At 37.7% G+C, this 16,057-nt stretch overlaps 1 protein-coding gene across 4 annotated transcripts in view; it reads right to left on the reverse strand.

The window, feature by feature from the left end:
* CPQ (carboxypeptidase Q) overlaps positions 1-16,057 on the reverse strand; it is a 557,221-nt gene that overhangs the window by 343,684 nt on the left and 197,480 nt on the right. For all 4 annotated transcript variants that reach the window (XM_035276584.3, XM_078352659.1, XM_078352658.1 and 1 more), the window contains one exon: positions 12,249-12,456. In XM_035276584.3, coding sequence (XP_035132475.3) covers positions 12,249-12,456 — 208 coding nt within the window. The remainder of the gene's footprint in view (positions 1-12,248; positions 12,457-16,057) is intronic.

Below are 16,057 nucleotides of genomic sequence, written 5' to 3' on the forward strand. Positions count from 1 at the left end.
CTAAAAATAACTTCAGGACTATTACCCCAAAGTTCATGCTGTTAGTGAAAAAGTTCAGAGGAAATGATATTGATTACACATTCCTAATTAGCTGACTTATCTGTGGTAGTCTGGATAACTTTGAGAAAATAAAAAGAGTATTCCTTCCAGTGCTGCAAATATTCAAACTTATCATATAATGCTAACTCTTACATTAATTCCTTCGAAATTTTTGATGCTTTATCAAAAAGAATGATGACAGTAATGAATTTTATCACACACATTTTTTTTTAAAAGCCATGAAGGGATCATCAGAAACAGAAAGAAGGAAAAGGAGGCAGATGTTCTTTATTACAAAAGCACACCGCAAATAAATGTAATGGAAATAACTGAATTAGAAAAACATTTGCAAATTCCAATACAATGATAGATTTAGGCAGTGATCTTGTCAACAGACGTTAAAGTCTCATTGAATGAAATTTTGTTGACGAACTTTAGATTCACAAAGTCTCAAAAGCATCTCACCATAATGACAATGTATTTCCAATACAAAGGTGGAATGCTACCTTTCTATAAAGAAATCTAGAGATAATGCCTAACACAAGATGTCAAATTTGGCCTCACCAATAAGGAAAAGAGACATTGCTTCCTTATGTGATGCAATGAGGGACATGATATTATCCATATAGAACCCTTGCCAAGTATATTTAACCTGAATCTAATAATGAGGAACAACTCCAAGCTGAGGGGCATTGTGCAAAACAGCTCCCCTATATTCTTTGAAAATGTGTCATAAAATACTAAAAAAGACTAGGGAGCAAGTCTAGATTTAAGGAGACTAAAGTTTCATGACAACTAAATGTAATGTATGTCCTCGATTAGATTATGGAATTCAGAATGAAAAGATCAGCAACATTATTGAGGGAAATCATTGGGAAAATCTGAATATGGATGGATTTTAAATTATAAAACATTTCTATAACAATGCTAAATGTTGTGGACATGGTAATGATATTACCATTATGTTAGAGGTGACCCTTGCTCTTATAAAATACATGCTTATACATTTATGGGTGAAATGTTTTCAGGGTTATAACAACCTTACTTTCAAATGATCCAGAAACAGAGAGAGAGAGAGTGCAAGCACAAATGTGGCAAAATATTAAGTAATGGATGTAAATGAAGGTACATGAAAGAAAGCAACTAAAAATAGATAAATTAGACTTCAAAATTCAAAACTTCTACTCATCAAAAATCACTATTAAGCAAAGATTCTATTACACAAAACAATGGTCAAGACATCAGCTGGGAGAAAATACTTGCAAAAAATATATCTGACTACAGACCTGTATTTAAATTATATCAATAACTCCTACCACTCAATAATTTTAAAAAATATATATAAATGGGCAAAAGTCTGGAGTAGACTTTTCACAAAGAGAGATTTAAAAAATCAGGGAGATGTAAATCAAAACTTCAGTGAGATACCAATACATACCTCCCAAAGTCTAAAATTAAAAAGATTAACAACACCAAATTTTGGTGAGAATGTGGAGCAGCCTGAGTGTCACACATGATTGCTAAAAGTATAAAATGGTACAACTTCTTTTAAAAAAGTTAGAAGGCTAGGCATGGTGGCTCACGCCTGTAATCCCAGTACTTTGGGAGGCTGAGGTGAGCGGATCACCTGAGGTCGGGAGTTTGAGACCAGCCTGAGCAACACAGAGAAACCTCATCTCTACTAATAATACAAAATTAGCTGGGCATAGTGACACATGTCTGTAATCCCAGCTACTCGGGAGGCTGAGGCAGGAGAATCGCTTGAACCCAGGAGATGGAAGTTGCAGTGAGCCGAGACTGCCATTGCACTCCTGCCTGGGCAACAAGCACAAAACTCCATCTCAAAAAAAAAAAAAGTTGGGCAATTTCTTATAAAGAGTATATGAGTCACATCTACTGCCATACCACACTGAGATCTTGTCTGATCTCAAAAGAGTATGTCTTTTAGCCTTACTATAGATTTATATTTTTCCACAAAAATCTCTAATAAAACATTAAAAAAAAAAATAGCCAGGCATTGTGGCTTGTGCCTGTGGTCCCAGGAGGTGAAGGATGCAGTGAGCCATGATTGTGCCACTGTACTCCAGCCTGGGCAACAGAGCAAGACCTTGTCTCAAAACAAAACAAAAAAAGTTAAGAAAAAAAATCTGTGATGCTTTAGAATGTGGCTTCAGAAAAATAGCTATGATACAACATGTATCTGTTTAATTGGTTCTCTATTATCTTAGATAATTTTTAAAATAGTTATTTATTCAGTAAATATCTCTTAAGTACCTGCCATGTGCCAGCAATCTCCTAGGTACTGAGAATACAATGGGGTACACAAAGGACACAGTGCCAATCCTCATGCAATTTATATTTTCATGCAGAAGTGCATGCTGAAAACTAGATAGGTAGGTAGGTAGACTGACAGAAATTACCAAATATTATTAGGGTTCTTAGCATACAGCATAGATTCTGTGTGAGAGAGTTTATGGGAGAGTACTATTTTACTTATAGCAGTAGAAAAGTATAGTCAGGAAAAGGCTTTTCACAAAAAGGGCCTTTCCATTGAAATGTAAAGAGTGAAAGGGAGTCAGCCATACACAAAGCTAGGGAAAGAGCATTCCAGACAAAGGGGACAGTGAGTGCAAAGGTCCCAAGGTGGAAAATATCTTGGATATTGTTTAAAATATAACACTTGCTGCATCTTGGGTAAGCTGGCCACCGGTTACCAATTTGGGCCACCACAACTTTGGTACTGCTTGCAAGAACAACACCACGCATTTAACATGAGGCCAGAGAGAATGGAAAAGACAAGGGGCATAGTTTTTAGTCAACGACTAAGGGACACTAAGGGGAGTGTGCTCCTGAAATCAGGATATAAATGGAACCCAAGTCCCCGGAGTCTTTGAAAACTAAGGAGAGCTCTATCTAGAGCTTGTGCCTTTTAAGGTAAGTCAGCTCATGTCAACCTACCTAGCTTAGTCCCATCGTTATCTAATGATGGCAATGATAATAATAACCATGATCAAGGTAAGACGTCAGTTACATTTCATCCATCACTTCCCATGTTTCAGTCTGTGTCAAGGGCTTGATTTTTTCATTTAATTCTCTCAACAACTCTATGAGGTAAACATTGTTCTCCACATGTTACAGATGAGAAAACAGGCTCACAGTGGTTGTTTAATGTAGGTAAGGTCACACAGCACCTAAATGGCAGAGCCAGCATTAAAATCCAGCCTGTCTGATTTTGAATCCCACTCTATGTATTGTTACCTTTGATAGACTCCAACAAATACCTTTTGGCTGGTCCTTTCTCCATGCACGTAAAGAGGCCAAAAGGTCATTTGGATGGATGCAAGAAGACTTTAAGAGTCATCTTGAACTGAGGACAGAGGGAGGGAGGAACAGGGAAGGAGAAAAAAGGCATAAGGGACAGTAAAAGACTGGCTGGAAAAAGTTTCTCAGGATTCCTTTGGTTCATATGCTACATTACACATTTTTCAAAAGGAACTGCATAAGCAAACAACATTGCCATAACCCTGAAGCCTGAATTCAAAATGCATTCATTTCTTTTTGCCACTAGAGATTCTGAAAAACATGCCACAATGAGCTGTGCTTTTGATAAATAAAAAAGCTGGAAAACAGAAGGTTAACATTTATATATATTTTACAATTATGAATGCAAAATAGCAGCCAAGAATAAATTTTTGTATCAAGGTTATAAGCAGATGAAAAATGACACTAGAAATGCAAACAGACCATTAATTATAGCAGCCCCACAAAGCACCATAGTAATATGCAGTTTGTAATACTTTACTGAAATTTACATAACTGTATAGTCTCCTCTCGGATTCCAGAGATTCCATTTTTGATAAGTAGCAATTCAAAGGGTTAGTCACCTCATCTACATTATTATTCAATGTCTATGAATGTGAAATGGTGACACCTTGAATTTACATGTTAGAAAAAGGGATCAGCTGCTTCTAGTTCTTTCTTTATTCCAGCGCTACTGTGTGCCAGGCATAGAGCATAGCCCTGGGGATACCCAGATGAGTATGATATACAGTCTGTCTCCAAGAGAAGTGCCAATCCTGAAAGGGAGACAGACTAGTAAATACATAACCTTAGCAAAGTTTGGACAAACTGAACACATAGAGATGTAAATGGCATAGAGCTTGTCTCCCAATCAGACAGCTTCAATTATAATTCACCAATTACAACAGTGACATTAACTAAATTAAGTTCTTCTTACTTCTTTCCTTCTCTTCTTTCCTTCCTTCTTTTTCTTCTTCCCCTCATCCCTCCCTGATTACCTGCTTCCCTCCCTTTCTTCTTTTCATTCAGTAACTATAGTTAACAAGACTGTATAATAATAGCAACTTTACATGTACTTAATACTTACTATGTGTCAGGCATGACATTAATAACATTACTGCCTTTAAACCCCACAAAACTCCAGGAAGAAGATATGACCATTTTCCCCATTTTATAGATGAAACTGAGGCACCAATATCACACATCTGGCAAGTGGGCTGAACAAAGACGCAGGCGTGGAGACTCCAGAATGCGGGCTCCAAAATTCATTGCCTGGCACTATCCATTATGAGCAAGTATGCCTGTCACGCTACCCGAAGCAATAATAAGAATTCAGTGATTAAAGAACATTTTGGAATTTCTAACAACGGCTTTTCATACAAAGAATCTGCCTTTCAAAAATCAGAAAGGGGGAAAAGAAAAGGATGATGAGAAGAAAAAATGCAGTGTTCATTGTGGGTCTTTTCTGGTTTCCCCCTTGAGAGCACAGTGGCACTCCACCTGCATAAATGATGAGAAATGGCATTCTGCTTGATTAGTGTACATCTATTACGAGCCTCAGAGTGAATTAAGCAAAAACCATATAAGGGAGGAAAAGAGCCTACTAATTGAGGTGGGTCACTTGTACAGTTTTTGAGTCCCAGTGGTATTTTCCTTATTTTTCACCAGCAGGCACATATGCCCCCCCAAATTGCAATAATATTTCAAAACAATTTAAATCAAGCTTGATAGCTAATTATCCTAAGGTCATGCTGAAGAACCAAACCACCAGTACATCAAAAATCTAAGACTATCTAAAGGTGAAGAATCCAACATTATTTCTTTCTCATTAAAAAACAAAGGCGGGGGAGAAAGTACGCTTTTTTTATTCCCTGGGAATAACTGGCTTTCGAAAATCATCCAAACAGACCTGGTAAGACATTTCACCTCTGCTCTGAGTGTTTTAAGCTGGCCCTCTGATTACAAAATGTTCATGTGAAATCTCATCAAGATGCTTTCTTAAAATGAAGAATGTTTTATAAATTGTAATGGCTTTAATCAGCGCCCTCTTTGAAGCTATTTAACTCTGTGATGTAGACCAACCATTGCTTCAATTATGTCATTTATCAACTCTGTATTAATTAAGTATCATTATAGAGATTGATTTATATACTTTTCACGTCTCTCTCACCAGATGGTAGAGCACACTCCATAAACATCACCTGGATTCACTCAGCTCTCTCCCCAGTTGAATGTTTAATCAGCTCTTAGTCATCTTCAAACTGAATTGCTCCTCTTCCTCCTCCTCACTATACTCTGTCAATACAGTACACAAAGGCCAAGTGACATAAAACATCAGCCAGCAGTATTTCCAAAGCCAAGCTTTATCAACAACTTATTCCCACCTCAATGAGTTCACACCCAGAGTGGTGATGCAATTTTCACACTAAAGTGAAGGGAGAGTCTTTTGCTTCCTTAGCTGATTAAAAGTTGCAGTCTGGGGCAGGGCAGAAAAATTTTTTAAAAGTTGCAGTCTGTGCTCAACTATCTGGGGCAATGGAGAAAATAACTTGGAAAACAATGTATATGTGGCAATGGGAATACAACAGACAATACGGCCTCAGTAGAGTTACCTTTTGAATTATATTTTACTTGGGCTAATATAAAATTTACTTTGCATTCTTGAGCTAGATTACTGAGAAAGCAGGAGGCAGAAGTCCCAAGGTGTATACTGCATTGCAAGAAAGCCAGCGTAGAATTTTAAACTGCTGTGGGTGAGCTAAAAAGTGGACAACAGAGAAATGGAAATGCTGAACTGTTTTTCTTGCAAAATATAAAGACCAGTTAATAGTACTATCTTACAGTTACCTCAGACTCAAAATGTCTAGAAACCAAACTGGCCAGTTTCCCTCCAAGCCAGCTCCCCTACCTGCCCCCTACATTTCTTATTCTCCTGTCCCTAAGCTGGGATCCTTAGAGCAGGGATCGTCAGCTCAAATATCTACAGGACTTGAACAGGCAACATAAATGAATAAAGTATATAAAAGAAGGTGGGAAAATTTGGCAGATAAGAAGGGACACATCCCATCAACGAAAAGGACTTGGTGGCTAATCTCCTCAGCTGAAGTTTGCCTAGTGGAACATACAAGATATATCACCAAACCTGGTTTTTCTCTAAAACCCATAAATCCTTATTGTTATGTAAAACTTACGATTTTTAAATTTGGGGCTGAACTAAACACAGATTCATCCTATAGATTTTTATCCTTGCCTATCAACTTGGACCCCTACTCATTCCCCCTTTGAATCCAATCAATCCCCAAGTTCTAATGTTTTTATACTATGCCCCCTGCTGATTTCTTTCCATTCCAATTGCCACCATCTATGCTCTCATTACTTCACATCTGCATTATTAGAGGAATACCTGTCCTTCCCTCTCCAGTGCATGCTATGCGCAACAGCCAAATTGATCTTTCTAAAACAGTAGTTCTTAAACTTTAATGTGTATCAGAATCACCTGGAAGGCTTGTTAAACCAGGTTGCTGGACCCCACCCCTAGCTTTTCTGTTCTAATGGGTACTAGGTGGGACCTAATACATTGTACATCAGTAAGGTCCTAGGTGGGTTGATGATGCTACTCCAGGAACCCCACTTTGAGAACCACTGCTCTAAAATTCACTCCATATCTCACACATTCCATGGTTCTCCATTTCCTCCACATTAAACTTAAAACTCCCAATCCAGTATCCTGAATTCTTCAAGCCTGGTCTCTTCCTTTCAAACCAAAATTGCATGTCTCTGATCCCCTAGGAGGCCTGGCTCCAGCTAAACTGATCTACTTGTGTTTTACCCAAATATATCATGCACTCTCACCTTGCTTTTTATTTTTGATAGTTACAGAAAGTCTTCCCACCTCCCTTCTGTTGGTCAATTCTGCCTTTTTATTGAACACACCCCAAATCCACATTGTCAGTGCAATCAGCCCCAATCAGACTTCTGTTATCTGCTCTAGATTCCTATAGCATTAGCTCTCCAGGTTGCTTGGTGCAATCTAACAGCATGGAAATCAGAGCCAACGACTCTGAATTTGAATCCTACTTCTTTCAATAGATATACAGCATGATAAGTGGTTAATCATTCTGAACCTGTCCTTTAGTAAAAGAGATACCAAAACAGTATCTACTTCTATTGGGTTACATAAAGAATTAATTGAGACAAACTCTTTAACCCTTTAGAATAATACAAAGTAGATGCTTAATAAGTAGTAATTTCCTTCCTTTATCCATTTCCCCCAATTATTCACTTGGCACTAACTATAAAACAAATAACACTAATCACTTATGTTTTACCCCTTTCTCTTTTGGCTACATAAAATATTTCTTGAGGACAAAGAAAATATGGAATGCACCTTAGTAATACTCATATTTGGAAATTTCTGAGCAACTGGTAAGCTCTCAAGAAATATATACTAAACAATATGATAAACTTGAGAAATAATGTAAGACAAATAGTTCTGTAGAGAAGTTTTCCTTTGTGGGGCTTAAATCTCTAATTAATTGCACTTATTCTTAAAATAGTTTCCCATGACAAAGGCAAAGAAAGGTATTTTACCTTTAGAAAAACTTTCAAGCTCTAGTGGGGGATCTCAGTTGAAAATGGTGAAGGAAAGAAGCTCTAACGGGGGACCTCAGTTGAAAATGGTGATTAGAAAAGCATTAATAAAGGAAAGATCTTCTTGACGTTGAGCCCAAGAACACCAATAATGGCAATACAGAGAATAACAATAACAAACCTGGAGACGATGCCGGCAACAAGCAATGGACATTTTTTTAGGACATATGTCAAGTAACCATGTGACTGCTGCAGATCCAGAACAGCTGATGATATTGATGACTGCACCGAAAAGAGTCCAATCAAACTGGTCAAATCAAACTGCCCTCCAGGGGATTCTCAAACTGAATTCAAACAGCAACAAACTACAATATATATTATGTTCTCTAGTGTTGCTGACGTCTATAATATTTTTAGATGAAATCCAGTATCACCCAGTCCCATAGAGCTAAGGGTGAAATGCATTTCAGAGAGAAGCGAGTTATTTTCCTTAATCAGCAACTCAAAACATCTTTGTTCATAAGTGTTGTGGCAGAAAAACGTATAATCTGGCATATTGGGCATCTGAATATTTACCTCCAAATACAGAGCAAAGTGCCCTAAAACTTCAAATTGTTTTAAACTTACTATATAGAGGTTACAAAGTTTGGTCAAAGAGCACTAGGAACTGGGTCAGGTGGTTTGTTGTGAGACCCCTGCCATGTTTTACTCTACATCTTCAGACAAATTCACTCCTTTAGTAGGCATTTCCTAAGTCATTACTACGCATCAAACATTATACTAGATGATAGGAACCCAGATTTAAAAAGTACACAGAATCAATGCCTTTTTGGAACTTACAGTCTAGTGTGGAGACAGGCAATTGGGTCAGACCAGGCAGTATTTCACCAAATTCACTTTCCTTTCACCTGGACATAAAGATAGAGGCCAAATTTCCTGGCCTCTATGGAAAGGCATTCTGTCCAGGCGAATATGAACAGAAGTGAGGTGTGCCATATCCAGGCCTAGATAAGGATAACCATGGAAAACACCCCTCTAGGTTATCAACTTTCTCTCTTTATCCTTTTAATTGCCAGATGTATGAAGAAGACTCTGCAGAGAACTCAGATCTCAAAAATGATAGAGCCACAGATGGTAAGGAGCAGAAGGCCACATTCTGACCATCCCCTTGGAACTATTATGTGAATTATATGCAAGAGACTCCTATTGTGTGAAGTGACTGAGATTTGAAGCTGTTTATTCCAACAGTTAGTCTACTCTACCAAACCATGAACCAAAACTATTAATACTTCCAAGACATTATGATACAGACCATGCACAGGACGATGTGGGAACACAAAAAAGAGGCAACTCACCTGGGCTACAAGTGGATATCAGGGAGGGCTCCACAGAGGAAGAACCACCTGCAATGACTCTTAAAAGATAGTGTGTGGCAGTGAGAAGAGAAATGGAGGGTAGCAGAGGAGAAAGCATATGCAAAGTCACAAAACTCTGAGGAGATGTACGTGGGAAAAGTGATAGTGATCCCTGACTACTAGAATGTGTAGTTATGCTGGGAAAAGGAGCTGCTAAATGTGTAATCATTGAAGTGACCGATAAAGAGCAGAACCTAAGAGATTCAGTAACTATTAGAAATGATGGACACAGGAAGAGAAAAAAAAAATAAAGGACTTAGAAGGTAAAGGATAAGGTTAATTGTGAAAAAAATGAAACTGAAATAGCTATGGAACATCCAAAAGAAGAATCCACTGGCAGGTGAATATATAGACCTAGAGCTCACAGCAGTGGTATGGATGGAAGACGGGGGTTTGGAAATTGCCACAATGTAGATTGTGGTTGAAGTCACATCTTCACAAGCATGAGCCATATTTATAGAAGCATGATGAGGATATTCAGGTAAAATAGTCACAGTGAGAAGCCAGAGATATAGGGAAGAAATAGAGAAGAGGATGAAAGGGTATAAGAGTCAGAGTGATGGCAAGCAAGAGAGAGAAAACACGAGAAACAAATCAAGGAAGTCAAAGAGAAGAAATACTGAAAATGCAGTCAATGGAGGTGAGAACTTCAGAGAAGTGAAGTAAGATGATGGCCCGGAAAATGTCCATTAAATTTGACAAATAGGCAGCTATTTGTGACCTTAACAAGTCCTGTTTCAGTACTAGCAAAAGCCAGGCTATAATAGTTTGGAGAGTGAATAAAAATGAGGAATTAGAGATAGAAGTAGAGACTACTCATAAGAAAACTTAGTTCTAAAAACAGTAAGTGAGAAGTAGACAAACATACATTTTATTTTAGTTTTTATTTCTCAGGACGTAAGACTTATACATGTTAATATGTTTAATTGTCTGAACTTTTATTTCCCTATAAATAAAATAGGACTGATAATGACCCTTCTGCATGAGCCACTGAATTCTTGTCAGCACAAATAAAGTAACGTGAAAGATTCTAAAGTACTATGTAAAGTCCAATGTTATTATGTATTTACAAATGTTGAAAGAATAGAATTATACCAGTTGAGAGTCCAGTGAAATGTGGTTGGCTATAAAACCAGTGAAACATTATAATCAGTCTAGATATAAGGATATGAGGGAAAAGGTCCTTTTAATACACACTACAAGATGCTGACCTCAAACCTTAGAAGCTAGCAACGGACTCTGAAGTCCCTTGCTGGACAGTTCTGGTACTCCGAAGTTGTAGCTTGGGTTTCCAGATGTCTTTATTATGCCAGAAAAAAAAAATAATGCCAGTGAATCCTGGCAAATTACTGTGCATTAAGTCATTTAGGAATTTATTAGCCTTATGATTAGTAGTTCTTAAAGGTTTCTGGCAATCACCCGGTTTCACAAAGCAACAGATGAGCTCCATAATTTAAGTCTCATGACCAGTGAAATCATGGTGAATGGCCACAGCTTGCTGAGTATGTTATTCCAAGGGGTGATGGAGTTATTATGGGAAGTAAGCTAGCCATTTTAGGACTTTCCTCCTGAGGAGCTTAACCATCCAAAACAATATGGTCCAATCATTATTTCACTAGTCATAAACATCTAAAGACCCCAGAAAGGACATTATTTTTAGTACTATGACATCAATGTAACTAGTCATAAAACTTCGAACAAGTAGTTTTAACATGCCGCATCCTCCTCCCCTGCGAAGATATCTTATCCCTATAAAAGGAAAATGTCTCTTTCCTTTTCTCTGCACTTTTGTACAACTCCCCTCTGACTGGGTTTCCTAGCTGCTGACATGCGCTCCCCAGTAATTTTTATTTTCAGTGGTGTAGGGTGCTAATTAAGGTCAAGCAGCTGTGTCTCCAATTCCAAACAGCAATTGTACAGAATAAACATCCCTTTACAATAGACACTAAAACTCCAGTCTTGAGACCCAAATAAACCCTATCTGCTATTATTTTTGCATTTAAAAAAATCTTAGACCAGGCTATAACACTAAAGTTATGCTTCTTTTACCCATGTTTCTCAAACATTTTATCCTTAACATGGGACACTACCATAATAGCTGTTAAACTACGCTGAACATGTACATGTCAGTTTTTAGACTTTTCAACCACTGTAATACTGAATTTCATCCTAGGACTGAGAGGCAATAAAGTTCCATGGCATTACCTCAATCAAGACTACAAAGAAAAAGACAAGTCTTATGTTACTCTCAAATAATATTACCAAACATTTATATGGACCTTTGTAGATAATCATTTACAGATAATTAAGTATCTTTTTCAAGTTGACCTCATTTAATCTGAAAATTATTTCATACACTTATTATTATTATTCATTCCTGGTTAATAGAAGAAAATTATGAGGCTTAGAGAAGTTTAGAGAGGTTTAAGAAACATTCCTAAGGTGACACAGTTGTTCAGAAGCAGAGCCAAGTCTGTATCCAAGGTCCTCTAATTCCTTAACTCTTCACTACTATAGCTGGCCCCCATCATGTCACCCACTCTTTCTTCTCCACTTCTCTGGCAACATGGAAAACTTCTCTGGCTGTCTCTGAAGTCATTAGGAAGCTTTGATGAAATGCAGACATGAACTCAGTTCTTCCTCCAATGAAAATACATAATATATTAGTTATATAAGGAATGTAATGGGATCAGTGTGGATGTGGAAATCTTTAGAGCTTTTTATGCAGATGCTTGGAATCCAGAAAAGCCAAAGAATATATTACAAACAAATGACCAAATGTGGAATGGGGGGAAACTCAATGAACAATCAGTATTTTCATTGGATTTTTTTTTCTGATATGGGCTTTTCTTTCATGGAAAACCCTTGCTTTTGAAAGGATTTCAAATGAACATTATGACAAACCTGTAGATGGAGAAGGAGGCCACAGATCGGATGAGAGATGCCAAAGCCCCCACCTTGGCAGCTTCCACTGCCCCCTGTGTTCGGTATTGCACTGTCTTCGAGTAGTTGACATAAGGTTGGTTATAAACAACAATCTTCCCTCTTGCTTCTGAGGCCCTTCTCTGCAGTTCATCGAAAGAGGTCACCACCAGAACTTCTGCTGTAATGCCTAGAAATAAAAGTCATGCAAGATTAATGTAGTTTCCCATCAGCCGGGTTGAATTGGCACATGAAAGGTCACACACATGCTCTTTCTGCTACATCTGGCAAACTGGTTTGAGAAGATCAAAGGTTTAGAGCCATTTACCATGAGAGAAAGATTGTGGGCTTAGCCAACTTCCCAAGAGAGTGAAAAGGCATTCAAAATAATATAACATACAAATTATACTGTTTTTCAACTCACTTGACCAGCCAGTATTAAATCACAAATTGTTTGAAAAGATAGCTTCTTTTTTAATTCTTTCCCACCCTAAAAAGTCACAAATTTCACTGAATGATGTTAATTATATATTTTTTAAAATGCGTTTCAGAAAGCTCTCCTTAGGATTAATGAAACACATATTAATCTTTTTATAAAACTATTTTGATATGTTGCTAAACAACCTACAATAACATCACACAAAAGATGCCAGTTTGTGAAGAATACTCTTAGAAGCCAATTCTCCTCATAAATCCAATTTTTAACAAATGGTTAATATAACCTCTCTGAAGAACCACAAAAAAGTAAGCTTTCCTTCCTCCTTTGTATGAAAACATTCTTAAAGAGTGGAAACTTCCCATGCTTCTCAATTTACAGTACTTGTTCATCACCAAACACATCATTATTCTTCAAATAAAAATGCTGAAGATGTTGTGTAATTGTGCTATAATCCTGTTGTGTTGGTTAGAAGAGATGTGCCTTCTTCTCTCATACCATAAGACTCGCCCAAATCTTCCTGATTAGGGAACAAGGTTTCACATCTTCTAAGCAATCATTCAAAATTTGCCAGACCATTAAAGATCCAAATTGATGGAGTAGTTAGAGTAACAAGGAATAAAATATTTGGCAACAAAGGCCAGATGCAGTGGCTAAATATATCTGAAAGAAAATAAGTGGTAGGTGCCTAATGTTTTGTGGCTTTAGTCATGCAGTCATAAAGTATGTCAGTAAAAAAACAAAGTATCAACATATATTTGCATATTTCCTTAATATGAAAAACTAGAGCACTAGGTTTTTCTGAAAGCTTAACAAATGTTAACTGTTACTTGGGAAATCCTTTTAAAATGCACTACAGGTATGTGAGAATGTTTGCTTTCAATATAAGCCTCATCATAATGGGCCCCTTTGAGCAGGCTACTCCCCTGGTATCACCATCCAGACTGAATTTGTATTTTCATTTTAAAGCAATTGGCTACAGATCTATTGGTATGTCTTCACCAACACTGAGAGCTCAATTTATAAAATAAAAGAAGCAATGTATAATTATGGAAAGTAAGGAAACCACTAGCTTTTTAAATATAATATGTATACATAAAAATACAAATAAGAGTTTGGCTAGACAGATTTTGAGATTCATGCATTTCTGAAAACTGGAGTTACCTTGAAATTTGACTGGTGTTATTGTTGGCATAGTATGGGAGCTTGGCTGATGGTTTTCAGCTGCTCCTAATGAATAACAGGTTCAGCGGTCCACTCAAGGGGTGTTGCAACAATGGGGTAATTTTGGCATCTGGATTGGAGCCACTAGAAATGAAGCCAAATTTCTATAAATTTTCATAGGCCACTGCGAAATTAAAGTCATACGAGGGTGGTACTTCACTATGGTCTATGCTCCCATTCAAGTCTTTTTTTTTAACAAACAAAACAGTGGAGTCCTAAAGTGCCAAAATCTAACCATCACAGTTGCCAATGCAAATCACCAGTAGCAGCTACAAGTCAAAACCTATCACTGTGAACTTGGAAGACAGGTTTAAATTAATCTGTTTTCCTGAAAATTTACAGTCATCTCTGATTCCTCTGTCTCCTTTATCCCCCATATCTAATCAATTCCCCAAAACTGATAATTTCACTTCTTAGAAATCAGCATTGATTGAAATCAGAAACTCTGTTCGACCCCCTTACACTCTCACAGCAGGCCCTCATTAGCTGTCTCTCCAACTATTACAGGTTTCTACTCCCTGGCCCTCCTATACCACCAGTGTCCAAGCCTCCAGCACAGATCCTTTTCACCTTCACAGAGTTGCCAGAATGAACAAGTCAACCTTCTGTACAGTAAGATCTGCCAAAGGCACCATCCCCAATTCCTCTTCCCCTCTTCTACCTCTTCCAAAAACCCATCATTTCAACATCCAAAGCACCTGCCACCATGCCCAGCATTTTTTTTTGTATTTTTAGTAGAGATGGGGTTTAACCATGATGGCTAGGCTGGTCTTGAACTCCTGACTTCAGGTGATCCACCTGCATCGGCCTCCCAAAATGCTGGGATTATAGGCATGAGCCACCATGCCCAGCCTATTCTCTTCTATTTTAGACTTCATCAATACAAAACCTGAAAGTTCCTGCTCTCATGCCATGCCATGCCATTTCACTCTTCAGTCTCTGCATTAATGCTATAATACAACATATTTTGTTGACTGCCTTTTCCCACCTTCATCATGTGACCAGTACCTATTTATCCCTCAAGATCCCATTCAAGAATCACTTCTTTAGGGAGCATTCCCTGGCCTCTTGTCTCCTGTAACATCTGGAAAGCCTGGATCAGGTATCACCCTCTTCTGGACTTTGAGGGTGCCCAGGACTAACCCTGGAGACACAATTTGGTGTACATGTAGCCAGTTGGTCACTAAGCACCTCTTGAATGGCGGTACTCCAAATAAGTGACTACTGACTGGGTCTAAAGCATTTCTATGAATGTTCAATTTTATCTTTAAAGTTTGATAGTCCTTCTCCCATAGAACTCAGCAGTCTGATTCCTTTATACCCACAGTACAGCTGCAGAACAATAACCAAGCAAAAGAGGCCTTGGGGCACTAAGAATACAAATAGAAATTCCAAGTACAAAAACTCGAATATAAGAAAGCTCTTCTGATCTCTTAGAGCCTGGTTACTCTTACTTTACACAAAATTCTACATCTGGCATTTAAACCTTTTAATTATGAGAAACAACAAATTGAAAGGAGGAATTAGAGTCTGAAAAATGACAACAGTACCACAAAAAACAATGTTGGAGTCAGAAACATATAAAATACCTAACACTAAGAACTTTCTACAGTGACAGAAATGTTTGCTATCAGTGCTCACACAGTAGCCATTAGCCACATGTGGTTATTGAGCACTTGAAATGTGACTGGAGTAACAAAGAATCTGAATGTTTAATGTCATTTAATTTCAACTAATTTATATGTACACTTAAATGGCTACATGTGGGTAGAACTCACACGACTGCAGGCTCAGGCCATTGCATAGGGCAAACAGATGACAGCATCTCTTCTCACCCTGAGGGACTTGCTTCATGAAAGTCCAATAACAGATATGAGTCATGGTGATGACTTCCTCCAGCAGTCATAGGCGAGGTGGGCCACTGTATTCAGTAGCCATTGTTTGGGAAGGCAGGGTGTGCACAAAAAATTTTAGAAAAATTTTTGCTCACATTGAATAAAATAAAACTAGTCCACCTAGAATATTTTACTCTTGTATCTTAGTTTGTGTTTTGACATCTTAAACCAAAGGAAATATTCATGTCTTCCTATAAATCAGCAAGCTCTTATTCTTTACTCTCATCTCCTTTCTT

The sequence above is a fragment of the Callithrix jacchus genome, chromosome 16 (assembly GCF_049354715.1).
Source record: "Callithrix jacchus isolate 240 chromosome 16, calJac240_pri, whole genome shotgun sequence".
NCBI lineage: Eukaryota > Metazoa > Chordata > Mammalia > Primates > Cebidae > Callithrix > Callithrix jacchus.